Raw genomic sequence first — 22345 nt, 5'->3', positions numbered from 1 at the left:
CTTTTGTTTCTCCTTTGGCCTCTTGTATCTCTCCCTCTTTGTTTTTCGTCCTCTTTCACCTCTCCTTCCTTTATCTTCCGGTCGAATTCTGACACTCTTACCTTTCCCGTCCTATATTCTTCCATCCCACATACATCTCCCTATTGTCTCTCATTCCTCTTTTCTGAATTTTCTTCCTCTTCCTCCGTCTCATCTTCTATCCATCCTTCTTTCCTCTCTCTCTCTCTCAATCAGGGGTTGTAAAGCAAGGCTACTCCCCTTCCATCTCCCTTCCTGTGCTCTAATTCTCCCTTCCTGTCCTCTCCCATTCCTCATACAACTCATCTTTCTATTCGTTTCCATCTCTCCTTCCTCCTCTCCTCTGCTTATATTCCTCGCTTTCCTCTCTACCCTCTACGATCGCTCTCTTCCGCCCCGTCCTGCCTCTCTCTCTTCCTAACCTCTCTTCCCCCGTCCCATGCAGTTCTCATTGGAGGTGTACAACACACGGGGGCAGCCTTGTCCCACCGCGCCCCTGTGCCTGGGACGTATGAGCTCAGCGCTTTGTGGAGTTTAAGGAGTGATCCGAAAGTTCAGCCTCCCAGCTCTCCTCCCCGGCTTGTCCTCCGGAGGGATGGCTCTCCTCGGTGCTTGTGGTTAGTCACTTGGAGAGCACGGGGGCCGCGGACTATTTACAGTACCGACCCCCGCCCCCAACCCCAAAATAAATAAACATTTAGACAGAGGCTGGGAATGGAGATGGACTTCGGGGTCCCGTCAGGAGAACCTCAGAGCAGGACTGCCTCCGATGGAACCGGCTCCACACCCCGCAGCGGCCTGAAACCCCCCTGCATCAGCCTGACAGGACCCCGCCGCGGCCCGACCCCATCTGGCACCGAAGACACCGCTCCTCGAGCCTGAGTGCCCCACCATGGGCTTCAGCGCAGGTAGGACCCGAGCGGCGACTCTTACTCCTGCTCTCACCCCACTTTCCACATTCAACATTCCCAACTGGTCGTACTCCGTCCTGCTAGCCCTCACTCCTCGTTTCCTTTGTCTTATGCCTCCTTGCTTTCCCTCTATGACTCCCTTCCTCCTTCACAGTCCTAGTCTCTCTCTCTTGCACCATCACTCATCTCCTTCATATTTCACTCCTTCCCTCCGTCTCTAATACCGTTTCTTCACGTCGCACTGCTTCCCTCTATCCATTACTCCCACTCCACTTCTCTCATCTCTTACTTCAACCTCCACACCTCCCTTTTCTCATTTCTTAGTCTTATCTTCTTTCTTACTTCTTCCACTATTCCTCACACATTTCCTCTATTATTCCTTTCCGAATTGTCACACAATTCCTCTGCATTTCAAACCCACACCATTCTCTTTCCTTCTTTCTACTCATCACTCCTCTCTATACCTCACCTTTGCCCTTCGTGGCACATCCTCCATTTCATGCTCATTGTTTTGAGTAATATCACATAGCTTTATCTATCTCTCACTTCGAACCCTCCATATCTCTCTCTTTTCGGCATCCCTCCTGCCACCTTCGCACTCATTCCCTTTTCTTCCCACTTGTTTACTCTATTCCTGTATCCCAGTGACACTCAGTTTAAGGCCCAGTGCCGCATGTGGCCCCTTTGCCCTTTACATGGGCCCCGTGGTCAGCAGCAGCACTGGGCTGTTGTTTACTCGACTCAGCACGAACATTAAGGATATGTTAAATAGACGGGAACACATTTATTTATACTTAATTGAAGTAAAGGGAACGTAGAAAAGAATGCGTCTTGCACCAAATAACTTTAGGAACATCTTCATTTTTAAAGACATCTTGTAACAAATGTGTAAAAATATGGTAAAGTCTCTTCAAAATTCAAAAAGTGTATTTTATTATCCTGTAGAAGCAAATCACTGTCGTACATTCAGATTATATCAGTATTGAAAAGCTTTTTTAAGTGATAAATTGAGAAGTATTTTAAGGGATAAGTTTCAAACAGAAATCTAGAAACATTAATTCCCCCACCCACAACAATACCAATAGTAAACTAAGGGGCGAGTCAGTTATGTGCACATTTTGTGTTGCCTGGGCTGCTATTATGCATGAGCAACATTTTAGGTTAGTAAATCAAACACAAGAGAAGGTTGGTAAAGCATATATCTTGAAGTCATATGTTTTGAGGTCTTTAGCAAATTAAACATAAGAGAAGGTTGATAAAGCATATACCTTGAAGTCATGTATTTTGAGGTCTTTAGCAAATTAAACATAAGAGAAGATTGGTAAAGCAGATCTTGAAGTCATGTATGTTGAGATCTTTTTTTATTGAGATTTTCGTAAACATAAGAGAACAGTAACAGTTTGCATAACAATGCCGCATTGTTCACAGTATTGTTAACAGTTCAGTGCGTTGCCAGTTACACTAGTACAACGTTTCCCTCATATTGTGGGTTGGGGAGGGCATCCATAGTATTGATATGCATGAATCATCTTAATATTATATCAACGGTATACCAGTACCTTTCACAATTTGACTGCCTGCATGGGTAGGCTGATATATTTTGAGGTCTTAGCAAATTAAACATAAGAGAAGATTGGTAAAGAATAGGTCTTGAAGTCATGTGTTTTGAGGTATTTAGCAAATCAATTATAAGAGATAATTGGTAAAGCATAGATCTTGAAGTCATGTATTTTGAGGCCATATTATATTTGATAATTTAAAAAAGGAGGCAAAGTGAAATGAAACAATTGCCCATTATCACACGGTTCGGGCACTACATGTACATGCCTCGCTCCTCCTACGCCTACCTTACACACCCACCCCTCCTCAAGAAGCCCCCTCTTTCTACCCCACCCACCACCTCCCTCCCCCAGACCGCCACCCTGACCCTGACACAACCCAGACCAAACATTTTGGCCCCTGTGGAAATGTTTACTCACCAGTTACTCTTCCTTTTCTCCTGCTGTTCTCTCTTTCTGTTACCTTTTCTGTCCTTTACTTCCATCTTTCACGTTTCCTTATCTGTCAGTTTCACAGTCAATCACTCTTTCCTGTCTTTTTTTGTTTGTTTTGCTTACAGTCGCTTTCTCCCTCTAGTCCGATCCCTCTATATTTGCATGAGTCTTTCGCTCCATATTGCTGTTAACTTCATATTTCTTTCTGTGACTTGCTATTATTGTCAATCTTGTGCCTTATGTACTCTGATCTAGTATCCCTCCTGAAGGTCAACCCTCTCCTACCTCTTACACCCACTTCGTGTCCATCTTTTAATGTTTCGCGTCCTGCGTTCCCTCGTTCTGCCAGTGTTCCCTTTTCTCAACTTCATTTGTTTCTTTCTTCCCTCTTTCTCTAACCCCCAGTCTTTCGTTCTTTCCAGCTTTCTCGCCATCAAGCTCCCCCTGTCCACTTTTTACTTTACTTTCTTTGAACCCCTCCTCTGATCTTTGTTTGCTTCTCCCTGCCCTTCTCCTTTCTTGCCTTATTTTCTCACTCCCTTCCTTTCCACTTTCCCTCCGTTACATCGTATTTCCATTTTCTTTTCTCCCCTCCTTCTCTATTTATTTTCTTCCTTGCCCCTTTCCTTCCTCGCTCGTTCACACTTCCTCTCATCTCTGCATTTACATCTATAACAACATTTCCCTCTCTTCGCATCTCTTCTCTCTTCCTCTGGCGTGCACCTCATTCTACTCCCTCGTAATTGCTTTCTTCCTTCCTCTTCGTCTTATTGACCTTGTCCTACCCCATCTCACCCCTCTCTGTCTTGTAGTCTCTCACCTTTGCACTTCATTCGCTTGTTTCTCTCCCCTGTCTCTTCTTTTGCCCTCCCCTTTATCATTCCTTTCTACATCTTTTTTTATCTCTACTCCGTTGTCCCCTTTTTCTCTGTTGTCACTATTGTTTTTCACTTCCTGTCTCCCCTTTGCCTCCCCCGTTCTCTTCTCTCCCTTTTGCGGTTCATTACACTCTTCCTCCCATGTCTTTTTCTGCGCCCTTTCCCTCCATCTGTCTCTGTTTGCTCTCCCTTTCTCTTGGGCGCATCCCCTCGCTTCGTTCTTGACAGGAGAATTGGGAGCATTCCTCGTATTTTATTAGCTTTCTGTTATACTACTTAGTGTGTGTTGTGTGATGTTATGCTCTCTCGCTGTGCCGTCTGTATGCCTCCACGCTAGCAACGCGCTTCTTCCTAATAAGCCTTGTGCCACACACACAGGCCCCTGTCCGACCACCACTGGAGACGGGAAGGGGGTCTCATCCACCCCTCCATCTGCCCTGGGTCTGCCCCAAAGGGTGAGTCGCAGTCGTACACCCTCGTTCTCTTGTCCCGGAGAACCGGGGGCAGGGTTTTATGTTGGTCAGATTTCTTTCATTCTGTTAAAATGACTAAAGGGTATAGAAATGGAAAGAAAGGTCTGATATTTAGGATGGAAAGTAACTAATCATTTTAAAAAATTGCATTTGAGCCCGAAAGAGATAGTGTCACATTTTTCTGCAGAGGTATTTTGGAGGATAGAAACACTTGTAGATAACTACTTTTGGGTGTATTTTTTCAATTTAAATTGGGACTAGTGTGTAAGATAACAGAATGAAGCAAAAATACCCCAAATGGGAGCCCTCGTGCCTATGAGTTGGTCGATACCTCCTACCGGAGGCACCTCAGAGCAGGGACTGGCTCTGCCTGGCCTGGGCTCACCGAGGGTGCTGTTATTTTGCCTGTTGCTAGGGTGTGGACTGCACTTTTAAGAGCACATTCCTGGATCCTAATTGAGAATAAGTTGAAGAGAGAAGGTGGGGGCCATGGTGAGGAGGGGAATTGTCTTGGAACTGTACAGTCGAACCTGGGTGCAAGGAGGGATCTTCGTGCTGTGACGGGAGGGGCTGGGACAGTCCGGTGAATGAAGAAAGCATTTTTAGGCCAGAGCATGGACCGCCGGCTGGCTAGAGTGCTGGGTAAGTGCAAGTGAGGAGAGGGGGTTCTTATGTGTAAGGGAGGCACGTTTTCAGCGAGCTGATTCTTTCGCAATATGTGTGGTTGTAATAAAGCAGGGTGGGTGAGAAAGAGGGGCGCCCCGAGAATCACACCTTAGTGTGGATGCGGCTAGGCATTCTATGCTAGAAGTGGCATTGTGGGTAAACTAAGGGTGTCATGGGAATGACTGAGTGATCAGGCATTGGCAGGCAGGATGCAAACAATGTCTGAGAGGGCAGTGTAGCAAAGTAAGCTCTGGTGATTGTGCATTCTGGGTCTGACACGGTTAGCAGGGGTAACAAAGGACGTGTTGGGCATCTCGTGACGTTTTGGGTCAGGAAGAGTGCATTTTGGGCCTGAAATGGAGTATGCCGAATGGACAATGGTTGTGTGTAGTACATTTTAGGCTAGAGGTCTAATTCTTAGTTTACGAAAATCTCTCTATAATATGACATTCCTGAGACTTGTTGGGGTCCTTCCTTGTGGCAGTTGTGGTTTCTATGTGTAACAGAGCAGGGTTTGGACCGTATTCCTGCTGTGACAAATCGCGTTTTGGGTACGTTAGCGTTCATTTTCAAGTTGGCATTGGCCATTCTGAAGCTAAATGGGAAACATTTTAGTGGCAACGGAGCATATTGTGTTTGCCTCTAACAAGGAGACAGTGGGTTTGAACCCGGGCATTGTGTGTCAGGAAGTGGATATTTGTTGTGTGAGAACAGCATTGAGGTTGTGATGTACATGCATTAGTGGTGGCATTATGTGTCTAAAACAAAGAGATGGCGCTCCTGTAAGAGGGAGCCATGTTGTGAGTGTGAAGGAGGGGGTAATGTGGATCTGAAAGTGGGAGACGCTGAGCCTGACACTGGTGCATTGGCGTGAGGTAGCCATGTTGTGGCTGTTAAGGAGGGGCATTGTGGAGCTGAAAGTGGGAGACACTGAGCCTGGCAGGGGTGCATTGGCGTGAGGGAGCCTTGTTGTGGCTGTGAAGGAAGGGGCATTGTGGATCTGAAAGTGGGAGACGCTGAGCCTGATACTGGTGCATTGGCGTGAGGGAGCCTTGTTGTGGCTGTTAAGAAGGGGAATTGTGGAAATGAAAGTGTGAGACGCTAAGCCTGGCAGTGGTGCATTGGCGTGAGGGAGCCATGTTGTGGGTGTGAATGAGGGGGCATTGTTGATCTAAAAGTGGGAGAAGCTGAACCTGACAGTGGTGCTTTGGCGTGAGGGAGCTTTGTTGTGGGTGTGAATGAGGGGGCATTGTGGATCTGAAAGTGGGAGACGCTGAGCCTGGCAGTGGTGCTTTGGCGTGAGGGAGCCATGTTGTGGGTGTGAAGGAGGGGCATTGTGGACCTGAAAGTGTGAGAAGCTGAGCCTGACACTGGTGCATTGGTGTGAGGGAGCCATGTTGTGGGTGTGAAGGAGGGGCATTGTGGATCTGAAAGTGGGAGACGCTGAGCCTGGCAGTGGTGCATTGGCGTGAGGGAGCCTGTTGTGGGTGTGAAGGAGTGGCATTGTGGATCTCAAACTGTGAGAAGCTGAGCCTGGCAGTGGTGCATTGGCGTGAGGGAGCCTGTTGTGGGTGTGCAGGAGGGGCATTGTGGATCTGAAGTGTGAGATGTTGCGCCTGATACAGGTGCATTGGTGTGACTAGCCATGTTGTGGCTGTTAAGGAGGGGCATTGTGGATCTGAAAGTCTGAGACTCTGAGCCTGGCAGTGGTGCATTGGCGTGAGGGAGCCTGTTGTGGGTGTGAAGGAGGGTCATTGTGGACCTGAAAGTGTGAGAAGCTGAGCCTGACACTGGTGCATTGGTGTGAGGGAGCCATGTTGTGGGTGTGAAGGAGGGGCATTGTGGATCTCAAACTGTGAGAAGCTGAGCCTGGCAGTGGTGCATTGGCGTGAGGGAGCCTATTGTGGGTGTGCAGGAGGGGCATTGTGGATCTGAAGTGTGAGATGCTGCGCCTGATACAGGTGCATTGGTGTGAGGAACCATGTTGTGGCTGTTAAGGAGGGGCATTGTCGATCTGAAAGTGTGAGACTCTGAGCCTGGCAGTGGTGCTTTGGCGTGAGGGAGCCTGTTGTGGGTGTGAAGGAGGGGCATTGTGGATCTGAAAGTGTGAGATGCTGAGCCTGATACTGGAGCATTGGCGTGAGGCAGCCTGTTGTGGGTGTGAAGGAGGGGCATTGTGATCTGAAAGTGTGAGAAGCTGAGCCTGGCAGTGGTGCATTGGCGTGAGGGAGCCTGTTGTGGGTTTGAACGAGGGGCATTGTGGATCTGAAGTGTGAGATGCTGAGCCTGATACTGGTGCATTGGTGTGAAGGAGCCATGTTGTGGCTGTTAAGGAGGGGAATTGTGGATCTGAAAGTGGGAGACGCTGAGCCTGGCAGTGGTGCTTTGGCGTGAGGGAGCCATGTTGTGGGTGTGAAGGAGGGGCATTGTGGATCTGAAAGTATGAGAAGCTGAGCCTGTTATAGGTGCATTAGTGTGAGGGAGCCATGTTGTGGGGGTGAAGGAGGGGCATTGTGGATCTGAAAGTGGGAGACGCTGTGTCTTAAAGAGCGGCATTTTTGGTATGAAAGTTGGTTATTCCGGACGTGCTAAAGGGACATTGTGGGTCTGAAAGTGGTTCATTGTAAGTGTGAGAAAGGTGTGTTGTGGGTTTGAAGGCGGTGATATGAATTGTAAAGAAGTGCACTGTGTGTGAAGGAGAGTCATTGTAAGTCTCAAAGATGGAGATGCTGGTCCCGGAAGAGGGAGATTGAGGGTAAAAACATTGACTCAATGTTTGTGTGGAAACGAACTTTGTGTAGGTAAGAGTGGTGCACTCGGTGTGAATGTGTGAATTAATCTTTGTGGCCGGGGAGACCGTCATTGTCAGACTGAAATAGAGGTTCTTGGGGAGGTCATGAAGAATCATTGTGGGGGCTAGAAGAAAGTTTTGAGTGAGCTGCATTGTGGGTTTGAAAGAGGCGCCTTGTAGGTGTAAACCCAGGGCAAGGTGATTTGAAGAGGTGCTTGATGGGTGTGAAAGAGTGCCTAGTAGGTTTGAAGGGGGCACTGTATTGTTGTAAAGGGGGACTTCGTGGGGGCTAGGAAAGGGGCCTTCATGGGAGTAAAAGAGGATATGATGAGTATGAAAGGGGTAATTTATGGGTGTTAGGGAGGACTGAGAGTGTTTAGAAGGGGCACTTTATAGGTGTAAAATAGGACAATGTGGGTTTGGAAGGAGCACTTTATGGGCGTAAAAGAGGAAAAGGTTGGTTTGGAAGGGGCAGTTTATGGATGTAAGAGACGATATGGTTGGTGTGAATGAGGACAAAGTGGATTTTAAAGGGATACTTTATGGGTGTAACAGATGGCCATTTTGCATCTTCAATCAATTTCAAATGCACAAAAGACTGGATAAAAGAGACTGAGGAAAATAAAAATGTAAAGTACTTTTTTAATTTGGTGCCTACTGGACCTCTATTTAATGTTCTTTTGTACTATCCAGGTCCCCTTGGAATGATCTGCAATACAGACTGAAGTGGGCATAAAAAGGTGTTTCGTGTGAGAAGGGAAGATCGAATTTAAAGGAATCGGCTTGGCAGGGATTGGGTGTGATTTAAGAGCCAGCTCTGCGTTTTTTTGCCCCCCTCATGAATGGTTTTCATTACTGCATTTTTTAAATGAGAGTACAACTTAAAGTGGCTTAAAAAAAGTACAACAGGTCTCGCTCGGAAGTAGCACGCAACACCATGGAGGTGGCCCTGACCGCGGGAAGATTGAACCGAGAGGGCTCCCCCTCTGCTGGTACAGTGTTTTTCACTAAACAACTAGAGAGGGTTCTATGACCTTTGTTGGCACGCTACGTTCAGCCGAGTCTTGGAGTGGGCCTCGGTCTGTTTTGGCAGGCTTCACTTTACTGAAGAACCTGACGAGAGCACTGTGCTGACTAATTGCACTCTTCTAAGCTCATAGGGTGGGTCCATACCTCTGCTGGCAGTCTGCACAGTGCTGAGCGCCAGAGAGAGCCCCATCCTTTGTAGACATACTGCTCTCTGCTTAGCCCCCGAGAGGGCCCACGTCTGTGCCGACCACACTCTGTTAAACCCCAGAGAGAGGGCATATGCCTTTTCAGATAGCGAGCACAATGCAGAACCCCAGAGAAGATAGAGATCTCTGCAGACACACTACATTCAGCTGGCCCCAGAGAGGTTCCATGCCTCTGCAGACAGACTACACACTGATGTGCGCCAGAGAGGGCACAGGTGTGTGCAGACAGTGCACTGTGCTGAAGCTCAGAGAGGGCCCATGCCTCTGCAGACAGACTGCACACTGCTGTGCGCAAGAGAGTGCCCAGGTGTGTACAGAGTGCACTCTGATGAAGCTCAGAGAGGGTCCATGCCTCTGCAGACAGACTGCACACTGCTGTGCACCATAGAGGGCACGGGTGTGTACAGAGCGCACTTTGATGAAGCTCAGCGAGGGCCCATGCCTCTGCAGACAGATTGCACACTGCTGTACGCAAGAAAGGGCCCAGGTGTGTACAGAGGGCACTCTGATGAAGCTCTGAGAGGGTCCATGCCTCTGCAGACAGACTGCACACTGCTGTGCACAAGAGAGAGCCCAGGTGTCTACATAGTGCACTCTGTTGAAGCTCAGAGAGGCTCAGAGAGGGCCCATGCCTCTGCAGACAGAGTGCATACTGCTGTGTACCAGGCAGGGTCCAACTTTGTGCAGAGTGTACTCTGTTGAAGGTCAGAGAGGGCCCATGCCTCTGCAGACAGAATGCACACTGCTGTATGAAAGAGAGGGGCCAGGTGTGTACAGAGTGCACACTGTTGAAGCTCAGAGATGGCCCATGCCTCTGCAACAGACTGCACACTGCTGTGCCCAGAAGAGGGCCCAGGTATGTACAGAGTGCACTCTGCTGAAAATCAGAGAGGGCCCATGCCCCTGCAGACAAACTGCACACTGCTGTGCACGAGAGGGCCCAGGTGTGTACACAGTGCACTCTGTTGAAGCTCAGAGAGGGTCCATGCCTCTGCAGACAGAGTGCATACTGCTGTGTACCAGGCAGGGTCCAAGTGTGTGCAGAGTGTACTCTGTTGAAGCTCAGAGAGGGCCCATGCCTCTGCAGACAGAATGCACACTGCTGTATGCAAGAGAGGGCCCAGGTGTGTACAGAGTGCACTCATTTGAAGCTCAGAGAGGGTCAATGCCTCAGCAGACAGTCTGCACACTGCTGTGCACAAGAGAGGGCTCAGGTGTGTACAGAGTGCGCTCTGTTGAAGCTCAGAGAGGCTCAGAGAGGCGCCATGCCTCTGCAGACAGACTGCACACTGCTGTGCGCAAGAGAGGGCCCAGGTGTGTACAGAGTGCACTCTGTTGAAGCTCAGAGAGGGCCCATTCCTCTGCAGACAGACTGCACACTGCTGTGCGCAAGAGAGGGCCCAGGTGTTTACAGAGTGCACTCTGTTGAAGCTCAGAGAGGCTCGGAGAGGGCCCATTCCTCTGCAAACAGACTGCCCACTGCTGTGCGCAAGAGAGGGCCCAGGTGTGTTCTGCATACACTCTGTTGAAGCTCAGAGAGGGCCCATGCCTCTGCAGACAGACTGCACACTGCTGTGCGCAATAGAGGGCCCAGGTGTGTACAGAGTGCACTCTGTTGAGGCTCAGAGAGGCGTCATGCCTCTGCAGACAGACTGCACACTGCTGTGCGCAAGAGAGGGCCCAGGTGTGTACAGAGTTCACTCTGTTGAAACTCAGAGAGGTTCCATGCCTCTGCAGACAGATTGCACACTGCTGTACGCAAGAAAGGGCCCAGGTGTGTACAGAGTGCACTCTGATGAAGCTCTGAGAGGGTCCATGCCTCTGCAGACAGACTGCACACTGCTGTGCACAAGAGAGAGCCCAGGTGTGTACATAGTGCACTCTGTTGAAGCTCAGAGAGGGCCCATGCCTCTGCAGACAGAGTGCATACTGCTGTGTACCAGGCAGGGTCCAACTGTGTGCAGAGTGTACTCTGTTGAAGGTCAGAGAGGGCCCATGCCTCTGCAGACAGAATGCACACTGATGTATGCAAGAGAGAGCCCAGGTGTGTACAGAGTGCACACAGTTGAAGCTCAGAGAGGGCCCATGCCTCTGCAACAGACTGCACACTGCTGTGCCCAGAAGAGGGCCCAGGTATGTACAGAGTGCACTCTGCTGAAGATCAGAGAGGGCCCATGCCCCTGCAGACAGACTGCACACTGCTGTGCACGAGAGGGCCCAGGTGTGTACATAGTGCACTCTGTTGAAGCTCAGAGAGGGTCCATACCTCTGCAGACAGAGTGCATACTGCTGTGTACCAGGCAGGGTCCAAGTGTGTGCAGAGTGTACTCTGTTGAAGCTCAGAGAGGGCCCATGCCTCTGCAGACAGAATGCACACTGCTGTATGCAAGAGAGAGCCCAGGTGTGTACAGAGTGCACTCATTTGAAGCTCAGAGAGGGTCAATGCCTCAGCAGACAGTCTGCACACTGCTGTGCGCAAGAGAGGGCCCAGGTGTGTACAGAGTGCGCTCTGTTGAAGCTCAGAGAGGCTCAGAGAGGTGCCATGCCTCTGCAGACAGACTGCACACTGCTGTGCCCAGAAGAGGGCCCAGGTATGTACAGAGTGCACTCTGCTGAAGCTCAGAGAGGCGCCATGCCTCTGCAGACAGACTGCACACTGCTGTGCGCGAGAGGGCCCAGGTGTGTACAGAGTGCACTTTGATGAAGCTCAGCGAGGGCCCATGCCTCTGCAGACAGACTGCTGTGTGAGCAAGAGAGGGCCCAGGTGTGTACTGAGTGCACTCTGTTGAAGCTCAGAGAGGGCCCTTTTCTTCTGCAGACAGACGGCACACTGCTGTGCGCAAGAAAGGGCCCAGGTGTGTTCTGGGTACACTCTGTTGAAGCTCAGAGAGGGCCCATGCCTCTGCAGACAGACTGCACACTGCTGTGCGCAAGAGAGGGCCCAGGTGTGTACAGAGTTCACTCTGTTGAAACTCAGAGAGGGCCCCTGCCTATGTAGACAGATTGCACACTGCTGTATGCAAGAGAGGGCCCAGGTGTGTACAAAGTGCACTCCGTTGAAGCTCAGAGAGGGCCCATGCCTCTGCAACAGACTGCACACTGCTGTGCGCAAGAGAGGGCCCAGGTGTGTACAGAGTGCACTCTGTTGAAGCTCAGAGAGGCGCCATGCCTCTGCAGACAGAATGCACACTGCTGTGCCCAGAAGAGGGCCCAGGTATGTACAGAGTGCACTCTGCCGAAGCTCAGAGAGGGCCCATGCCTCTGCAGACAGACTGCACACTGCTGTTCACAAGAGAGGGCCCAGGTATGTACAGAGTGCACTCTGATGAAGCTCAGAGAGGGCCCATGACTCTGCAGACAGACTGCACACTGCTGTGCCCAGAAGAGGGCCCAGGTATGCACAGTGTGCACTCTGCTGAAGCTCAGAGAGGGCCCATGCCTCTGCAGACAGACCACACACTGCTGTTCTCAAGAGAAGGCTCAGGTGTGTACAGAGTGCGCTCTGTTGAAGCTCGTGTCTCTGCAGACAGACTGCACACTGCTGTGTGCCAGGCAGAGCCCAAGTGTGTACAGAGTGCACTCTGCTGAAGCTCAGAGAGGACCCATGTCTCTGTGGACAGACTGCACACTGCTGTGCATAAGAGAGGGCCCAGGTGTTTACAGAGTGCACTCCGTTGAAGCTCAGAGAGGGCCCATACCTCTGCAGACAGACTGCACACTGCTGTGCGCGAGAGGGCCCAGGTGTGTATAGAGTGCACTTTGATGAAGCTCAGCGAGGGCCCATGCCTCTGCAGACAGACTGCACACTGCTGTGCCCAGAAGAGGGCCCAGGTATGTACAGAGTGCACTCTGCTGAAGCTCAGAGAGGGCCCATGCCTCTGCAGACAGACTGCACACTGCTGTGCGCAAGAGGGCCCAGGTGTGTACAGAGTGCACTTTGATGAAGCTCAGCGAGGGCCCATGCCTCTGCAGACAGACTGCACACTGCTGTGCGCAAGAGAGGGCCCAGGTGTGTTCTGCATACACTCTGTTGAAGCTCAGAGAGGGCCCATGCCTCTGCAGACAGACTGCACACTGCTGTGCGCGAGAGGGCCCAGGTGTGTACAGAGTGCACTCTGTTGAAGCTCAGAGAGGGCCCATGCCTCTGCAGACAGACCGCACACTGCTGTTCACAAGAGAGGGCTCAGGTGTGTACAGAGTGCACTCTGTTGAAGCTCAGAGAGGGCTCATGTCTCTGCAGACAGACTGCACACTGTTGTGTGCAAGGCAGAGCCCAAGTTTGCACAGAGTGCACTCTGCTGAAGCTCAGAGAGGGCCCATGTCTCTGCAGACAGACTGCACACTGCTGTATTCAAGAGAGGGTCCAGGTGTGTACAGAGTGCACTCTAATGATGCTCAGAGAGGGCCAATGCCTCTGCGCACAGACCGCACGCTGCTGTTCGCAAGAGAGGGCCCAGGTGTGCACAGAGTGCACTCTGTTGAAGCTCGGAGAGGGCCCATGCCTCTGCAGACAGACTGCACCTTGCTGTGTGCAAGAAAGGGCCCCGGTGTGTACATAGTGCACTCTGTTGAAGCTCAGAGAGGGCTCATGCCTCTGCAGACAGAGTGCTTACTGCTGTGCGCAAGAGAGGGCCCAGGTGTGTACAGAGTGCACTCTGCTGAAGCTCAGAGAGGGCCCATGCCTTTGTAGACAGACTGCACACTGCTGTATTCAAGTGAGGGTCCAGGTGTGTACAGAGTGCACTCTGATGAATCTCAGAGAGGGCCAATGTCTCTGTGGACAGACTGCACACTGCTGTGCGCAAGAGAGGGCCCAGGTGTGTACAGAGTGCACTCTGTTGTAGCTCAGAGAGGGCCCACGCCTCTGCAGACAGACTGCACACTGCTGTGCGCAAGAGAGGGCCCAGGTGTGTACAGAGTGCACTCTGATGAAGCTCAGCGAGGGCCCATGCCTCTGCAGACAGAGTGCTCACTGCTGTGCGCAAGAGAGGGCCCAGGTGTGTACAGAGTGCACTCTGATGAAGCTCAGATAGGGCCCTGCCTCTGCAGACAGATTGCACACTGCTGTGCGCGAGAGGGCCCAGGTGTGTACAGAGTGCACTTTGATGAAGCTCAGCGAGGGCCCATGCCTCTGCAGACAGACTGCACACTTCTGTGCGCGAGAGAGGGCCCAGGTGTGTTCTGAGTACACTCTGTTGAAGCTCAGAGAGGGCCCATGCCTCTGCAGACAGACTGCACACTTCTGTGCGCAAGAGAGGGCCCAGGTGTGTACAGAGTGCACTTTGATGAAGCTCAGCGAGGGCCCATGCCTCTGCAGACAGACTGCACACTTCTGTGCGCAAGAGAGGGCCCAGGTGTGTTCTGAGTACACTCTGTTGAAGCTCAGAGAGGGCCCATGCCTCTGCAGACAGAGTGCACACTGCTGTGCGCAAGAGAGGGCCCAGGTGTGTACAGAGTGCACTCTGTTGAATCTCAGAGAGGGCCCATGCCTCTGCAGATAGATTGCACACTTCTGTGCGCAAGAGAGGGCCCAGGTGTGTTCTGAGTACACTCTGTTGAAGCTCAGAGAGGACCCATGCCTCTGCAGACAGACTGCACACTGCTGTGCGCAAGAGAGGGCCCAGGTGTATACAGAGTGCACTCTAATGATGCTCAGAGAGGGCCCATGCCTCTGCAGATAGACTGTACACTTCTGTGCGCAAGTGAGGGTCCAGGTGTGTACAGAGTGCACTCTAATGATGCTCAGATAGGGCCCATGCCTCTGCAGATGGACTGCACACTTCTGTGCGCAAGAGAGGGCCCAGGTGTGTTCTGAGTACACTCTGTTAAAGCTCAGAGAGGGCCCATGCCTCTGCAGACAGACTGCACACTGCTGTGGGCAAGAGAGGGCCCAGGTGTGTTCTGAGTACACTCTGTTGAAGCTCAGAGAGGACCCATGCCTCTGCAGACAGACTGCACACTGCTGTGCGCAAGAGAGGGCCCAGGTGTATACAGAGTGCACTCTAATGATGCTCAGAGAGGGCCCATGCCTCTGCAGATAGACTGCACACTGCTGTGCGCGAGAGAGGCCCAGGTGTGTTCTGAGTACACTCTGTTGAAGCTCAGAGAGGGCCCATGCGTCTTCAGACCGTTGAGCCCCAAAGAGGGTCCGGGTCCACTTTGGCCCTAAATCGCAGATTAATAAATAAAAAGTGAGGGTAAATATATGGATAGAAGCAACAATTAATGTGAGCGGAAGTAGGTAGCCGCAGATGAGACATGGGTAAGGAATAAAGAAAAACAAAAAGACGAGGGATAGGGGGGGGGGGGACTAGGGGGCGGAGTTAGATATATTGAGTAGGAGCAGCGGAGACAGATTCAGCAGAGCTCCTCCATCCCTGGTAACCACTCTCCGCCCCTCCCCCTCCCTTCAGAGCCTCACTAAGAGGAAACAGGAGGTGCGTTTTACAAGCAGTAATTCTCCAACTCTGGAAAGAAGGAGGGAGGGAGAGGTAAAGGGAGGGAGAGTGCTCCGAAAGGGAATGCTGGAGGGGGCAAGATGGACTCCAATGCTGCCGTTCCCTTTGCGGACAGGACTTGTTAAATTCTCTGTTTGTTTATTGTGGGTCTAGAGACCTCATTCCTGGTGCGTTTGATCAGGGAAGTTTCGCTCTGGTTAAGAGGAACATTGTGGTTTGGCTTGGAAACCATCAGAGACAGCGACAGAAAAGAGAGGGGTGGGGGAGGAGAAACAGAAAGAAACGTTTTAACGATGAAAAATGGATGCAGACAGAGATGAGAGGCCCAAACTCTTATGTAAAACTTTTGCAATATCTACGAACTCGCAAGAGCTCTGGCAACACTTGTAAACGCCAAAGGCACGCAAATAAACAATTACTGTATTTTATTATTGCATGATTTAGAGTGTGGGGGAGACAACGAAACAGACATAAAAAGGGAAAGGAAATCTGAGGGAGGATAAGAGTTGAGGATGGGAAAAGGTCGCTGAGAGTGCTGATAAAGAGATGTGAGGGAGGCGGCCCATCGGAGAGAGGAGAACAAGCCTTTCAAAAATAGGCCTGAACTGCAGCACCCCCATAAAACTTGAGAGTTTAGTTGAGAATGAACAGTAGCAGGAGTTTTATCATATTTTAAATCTGGCAGCGTTTCTGTATTTTCAAAGAAACACCGCCAAATATCCTCCACGCCTTTCTTGAAGTGTCATATTAACCCGCACCTCCACTCTAAACATCTTTACAGCATGACTGCATATTGGGACACTGACTGGATTCTTCCCGTCGCCATCATCACAACTGACATAAAGCTCTCCGAAGTGCCTGTATGGTGACACAGCGCTACACAACGCTATCAATAAGTAAATATGCAAGAGCGAAAGGAATAGGCAGAAAGGACGCTTGAGAAAGAAAGAGTGAGGTGAAAATAGCAAGACTGCTGTGGTGGTGGGAAGGGGAGAAGATAAACACTGATGAAGGGACTAAGAAATAAAGAAATTGCAGAGGAGAAGACACAGAGAGTGTACAAGAAAGGGATAGAGTGAAAGCGGCACAGGAAGAACGTAAGAAGTGGGTGAGGGCAGAAACGACAAGTAGGGGCATATCCTCGTCATAAACACAGAGGAGGCCAGTGGTGAAAATACTTGGAGGGGAAAAAAGAACATAACATGAGTATTTATAAAGAGCACATTCACCCAAGGGTATCTTGGCGCTGAATAACAAATGTTTATTGCTACCCTACTCAAGGTACTCATTTTAATGCCCTCAGAATGATGAAAGGTTGACAGGAGCTGCCAGAATTTCAACGTGTGAGCATAAGAGAGAACACAGGCTCCTACAGTGGACGCATTGGTCCAGTAGGTCACCAGACTCGGCTATGAAGCAGCGGTAGGTAGGTGACACAAACAAAAAGTGGTGAGGCAGGTGGAAGGGCTGCGAGGGGAGTGCGCGAGAGGGATCGCACAGGAAAGGGTAATGATAAAAACAAGCATTTGCAATGCAATAGGTCTAGCATTTGTTAAAGTTAAAGAGCTGGTGGCGTTGAAAATGGCAAGTTTTATTTATTTATTGTTTGCAGTGGAGTAATTATATTTGCTTAGCGTTATTGCCATTGGTATAAAAAAGATAACTTAAAAAACATTGCCATTTTTAATGTGAACAGCTCTAACTTTGTCAAACGCGAGACCTATTCTTGAGCTGCCTCCATAATTTCTTTCATTTATTTTATTTGAGTAAAAGCAACCTTCTTTTAAATAAGCAGATAAAACATTTCCCTGCTTGCTGGCACGCAGGCCACATACTTTGTCAAGGCTTAGAGTTATAGGGGAGCAGTGTGTAAAAAATAAGGGGGAATAACTTTTTCTCATAAGGCCTTATTTTGATTCATTTGTGCACAGGTTACTGCTGGTCTTCCTTTTCTTTTTAAAAAGAGTGAGAGGTGACAGGATGGAGGGAGGGGATGGATTACAGAAAGCGCAAAGAAGAAGGCGGAGCAGGAAAAAACACACGAGGAGACAGCACTTCAGCTGGGGTTGCCGCAAAATGTATTACCACTCCCAAAGCTAATCACAAGATTAAGCAGAATTGCGCTCAGATGAGGTGGGAAACAATTGTCTAAGCAGATTGCAAAGGCATTAACGTTATCACACAGATGCACAAAACAGCCTTGTTTTTACATAAGTAGAGGTAGAAGTCGGGTAATGGAGAGAGTGACAAGATATACTGTGTCGGATATGCAATCGTATTAGTATTGGCAATGCAAATGCTGAATATCTAGGCTCTATATTGTCATGTAATGTTATATGTGGAATGTCACAAAGAACATTTGTACTCCCACATCCGTATATGAGAAAAAACTAAAATGTAAATCGTTCCTAGTACTGACTGTAAATGATATACAAAGCTCAATAAAAAAAAGTGTTATAAAAAAAAAAATGGAGAGAGTGCCAAATGTTTGTGCCTGTACATATTAAAAATTGTATTGAGGTACCACGTATGCCCGAGAGCTCCAACTTTGCGGTACCACGTATGCCCGAGAGCTCGAAGCAGAATATTGTGTCACATGTGTGAGATAAAAGGATAAAATGGTGAACGATAGATTCCTTTACCTGCTTTGGAGCTCAAATTCAACTCGCTCATTTAAAATGTACTTCTTGGCTGAACTCTTCTGATTTTTCTTAGAGAAATCCTATTTTTAGCCACAATGAAAAGAAGAGGGGCAGAGAGTAGGAGCGAAAAAGATGGGCAGATATAGTAGGCGATAGGGGCAGAGAGCAGTGGAGAGCTAGGATAGCAAGAGAGAAAAGAAAAGACACAGCGCCTCCCATGAGTGATGTGTGCGGAGACCACTGCCGCCATGACGAAAAAAACATACTGTGGAATTGTGCAAGTTATTGGGAGAATGAAGCAATAGTATTGAATTGATGGATGGGTGATATTTTATAGAAGCCACTCCAGAGGATGTTAACTGTAAGATTAGTAGCGCCGCACACGTGTCACAACCGTATTTTTAACACAATTACATTGATTTAAAAACACTGGCATGCTTTTAGAAACCCAGTAGCATTTGTTGAAAAAATATGACTTGATGGTTAGAAACCCAGTAGCATTTGTTGAAAAAACATGACTTGATGTGATTTTACTGTTATTTAACGTAAACTCAAAATAGTCTTAAAAGACGGCAGTTGCAGGACTGCAGGAGCTGAAGAACCATAACCATCCCCACTTGAGACTCTGCCAGGGCGATAGATTATGCTAGGAAGTCTGCATTTTAGCACCTGTTGGAATTATCCAGAAGAGATGCCAGTTCAAGATGCTGACCCTCGCCTACAAAGCTCTCCACGATCAGGGTCCAGCCTACCTTAACCACCACCTGAATTTCCACCAGCCCGCGAGACAACTGAGATCTGCCTCCCTTACTCTCGCTCACATGCCTCGCATTCCCCTTAGCAACAGCGGAGGCCGTTCATCCTCCCATGAGTGATGTGTGCGGAGACCACTGCCGCCATGATGAAAAAAACATACTGTGGAATTGTGCAAGTTATTGGGAGAATGAAGCAATAGTATTGAATTGATGGATGGGTGATATTTTATACAAGCCACTCCAGAGGATGTTAACTGTAAGACTAGTAGCGCCGCACACGTGTCACAACCGTATATTTAACACAATTACATTGATTTAAAAACACTGGCATGCCTTTAGAAACCCAGTAGCATTTGTTGAAAAAATATGACTTGATGGTTAGAAACCCAGTAGCATTTGTTGAAAAAACATGACTTGATGTGATTTTACTGTTATTTAACGTAAACTCAAAATAGTCTTAAAAGACGGCAGTTGCAGGACTGCAGGAGCTGAAGAACAATAACCATCCCCACTTGAGACTCTGCCAGGGCGATAGATTATGCTAGGAAGTCTGCATTTTAGCACCTGTTGGAATGATCCAGAAGAGATGCCAGTTCAAGATGCTGACCCTCGCCTACAAAGCTCTCCACGATCAGGGTCCAGCCTACATCAACCACCACCTGAATTTCCACCAGCCCTCCAGACAACTGCGAACTGCCTCCCTTACTCTCGCTCACATTCGCATCGCATTCGCCTTAGCAACAGCGGAGGCCGTTCATTCTCCTACCTCGCTGCCAAGTCCTGGAACGACCTCGCACTCCACCTACGAACAGCACCCACACTGGCGAACTTCAGGAAGAGACTCAAGACCCTACTCTTGGGCTAGAGACCTAGGAGACCACAGTGCTGGATCTCCCCAGAGTGATTAGCTGCGATCTATAAATACTGATTGATTGATTGTAACAGAAGTGACCTAACCTGAAGTTCTTCGGTAAGAAGTGGTACTTGGAAGAGGTACTGCCAGTACTTCCATGCTCTCTCTTCTCTGGACCTCCCTGAGTTGGAACATCAGGGTGCACCAAGCCACTGAATAATTAAATCCAGTTGGGTTTTCAGAATGACCAATATATATGCATTTAACCCTTTTTAGGTCGAGCATAGTGCAGCGTGCATGCGCTGCTCTATGGGAGGCTTCTTGTGACCACTCCACACTGTTCCTAAACTTCTCAGTGGGAGTTAGTTAACTCACACATATTTCAATTGGCCTTTGCATGTGGCTTTCAGTACTGAAAGCACGCAAATGGCCAAAGACTGCATCATGCCCCACCTTTTCTTTTAACGTTAACTCCCCTGGCCTAGGGGGCTCGGGAGAGAGCAGGGGCACGCATTGTGCCAGATGCATACCCTGATAGTTATCTTGCCTTTCGCGTCCGCACTTGTTATTTTTATTGATCCCTCAAGCCCACTGCTGTGCTCTGTTCTGCTGGTCCCACCCATGAAATCTTCCTTCCTCGGGTTTGTGATAAGATATCCCCTCTTTCACACACGCACTTTAGAAAACATGTTAAAATGCTCCATGACAAAAAGAAACTCGCCTTGTTGTTCCTTCTTGTCCTAATTAACGCTGCTCTTTATTCCCTCACCAAGGGCGTATGCAATTTATACGTCTTGCATTGGTTCATCCCTGGGCTACGTTTGCATGTTATGTTACTGATTAGTGCTAATATCTCCCTTTGTATTGGATTCACGTTTCTATCAGCTGTCAGTCTTATGAGTCCCTGCCAACCAGGAGTAAGGAATCGCCACAATTTGAACTGTTGCTAAATACTTGTAAGAGTTTTTAAGCGGAACATGCCGGGTTTGGTTGGGTACCTAGAGTTTTCTGTTAAGTGTATAATACTGGACACGTCCTTTAATCCTGACAGCTGCTGCTTTGTCCTGTCTCTTCCTTTATGTTTTTTTGTCCGAAACGGGCAACCATCTAATCTCACGATACCTAAGTGTCACTCTCCAGAGGCTATGCATATATTTTTAAAGATGCCGAACAAAGATCAATCGCAGCATTAAAGGAGTGAAGAGTTTTTAGAGGGAGGATGTTTTTTCCCGTGCATGATCTGACATGTCTATGTCGGACTTCCCCCGATGAAACTCTCTGTACCTGTGCTGCTTATGTGTGTTGTAACTCGGTTCTCTTGAATCGAAAGGTTGAGTGGCACCAAATGCTATGAACTTTCTTTTTAACTGGTTGAGTGAGTTGCTATCTTCGGCGCCCGAAATAATGATTCCTAATGAGGCGAAAATCATTTTCTGTTCCAGTTTACGGCCTCGCGTCCAGTCGGGGTAATTTGTTTGGAATACTGAAGCCGACAATCTAGATCCAAAAAAGGGTCATTAGCTTCACACTCTGTTTGTAACAATTAGGCTAGGACCAACATGCACCCCAGTCACGTGATTGACGACTCCACACTTTTATAATCAGTTATATTAATTTTTTCGTTAGCTAACGGACACTTTTCTTTTAGCCATCTTAGACTAACAGTGAATTTTTAAAGTCCTTTGTATATGTTTTCTTTTTAATTGCACGTTTTAATTGCACGATTCTGGCAAAATAATATGCTGGTGCAATATCTTTAGGTGTATAGGGTATACTATTAATTCATGACACACAGTAGCCACCGGCCCGGGTTGTATGAGGCTTATAGACATGAAGATTTCAGCGATCTTTAACCAATGAGGGTATCTTTAATAATGCAAAATAGGATACACCTTGAAACGTCATGTCTAATAAGTAGCCATTTTCCACCCCAGGATGCTAGACTCCTCCTATCTGGTTTCTCCATAGATATCTGTTTCATTGTTGACTTTTTTTTTTTTTTTTTTTTTTAACAACAGATTTTATTTGTCATTTGCACATTGGAAGCAGGGCTCTGTAACCCAGAGACTACTGCCGTATAGAAATACACAGTAACACATCAGACTTTTAATTGTTTTTAAATGTCCTCTGTACAGGGCTGGCCGAAGATTTGATGGGGCCCATTTCAAAAAGGGACGTGCCAGATTACCCCGCCCCCTTTATAAAATCCAGGGTGAAGAATTACCCTTCAATATGTTTCCAGATAATCAGTCAGAGAGAGAGAGTCAGAGAGTCTATAAGCACAAAAATTGAGAGAGGCATTATTGTAAAAACAACACTTATAGGGTTTAATCACAAACACAGAAAAGAAGCGATGACAGAAATAACTGTTTTTTCTCTAAATGTTGTGGTGAATCCTTTTATTAATTAGTTTACACATAGCAGTCAACGCGTTTCACCCTTGCGGGCTTCTTCAGGGCAAGGATACGGTCCACAAAGCAGAAGGTATTAGCCCAGGTCACTTTCAAAACTGATATGATAGGATTTTTCTCGTTGCCTGTTGTACAGGCCTGCAGCCTAGCACGATACTTTATGCGCTTTGGTTCTCGGCTGCAATTAGCGTGAACCGTGTGTACTTGGTTTATCAACTTACGTTCTGTACGGAAATTTCTGAGCACTTTTATTCAGCTCT

General features: G+C 48.6%; 1 protein-coding gene across 4 annotated transcripts in view; it reads left to right on the top strand.

Annotated features, from left to right (window-relative positions):
• Positions 1 to 493: 493 nt before the first annotated feature.
• CLCF1 (cardiotrophin like cytokine factor 1) overlaps positions 494 to 22345 on the top strand; it is a 1327966-nt gene continuing 1306114 nt past the window's right edge. For all 4 annotated transcript variants that reach the window (XR_014981107.1, XM_085651629.1, XM_085651627.1 and 1 more), the window contains exon 1: positions 494 to 926. Coding sequence is in view for 3 of the 4 variants with exons in the window: in XM_085651629.1 (XP_085507755.1) it covers positions 911 to 926 (16 nt within the window). In the remaining variant the exon portion in view is untranslated. The remainder of the gene's footprint in view (positions 927 to 22345) is intronic.

Source organism: Triturus cristatus, chromosome 4_1 (genome assembly GCF_964204655.1).
Source record: "Triturus cristatus chromosome 4_1, aTriCri1.1, whole genome shotgun sequence".
NCBI classification, from domain to species: domain Eukaryota; kingdom Metazoa; phylum Chordata; class Amphibia; order Caudata; family Salamandridae; genus Triturus; species Triturus cristatus.
This window is presented reverse-complemented; position numbering and strand designations above follow the sequence as displayed.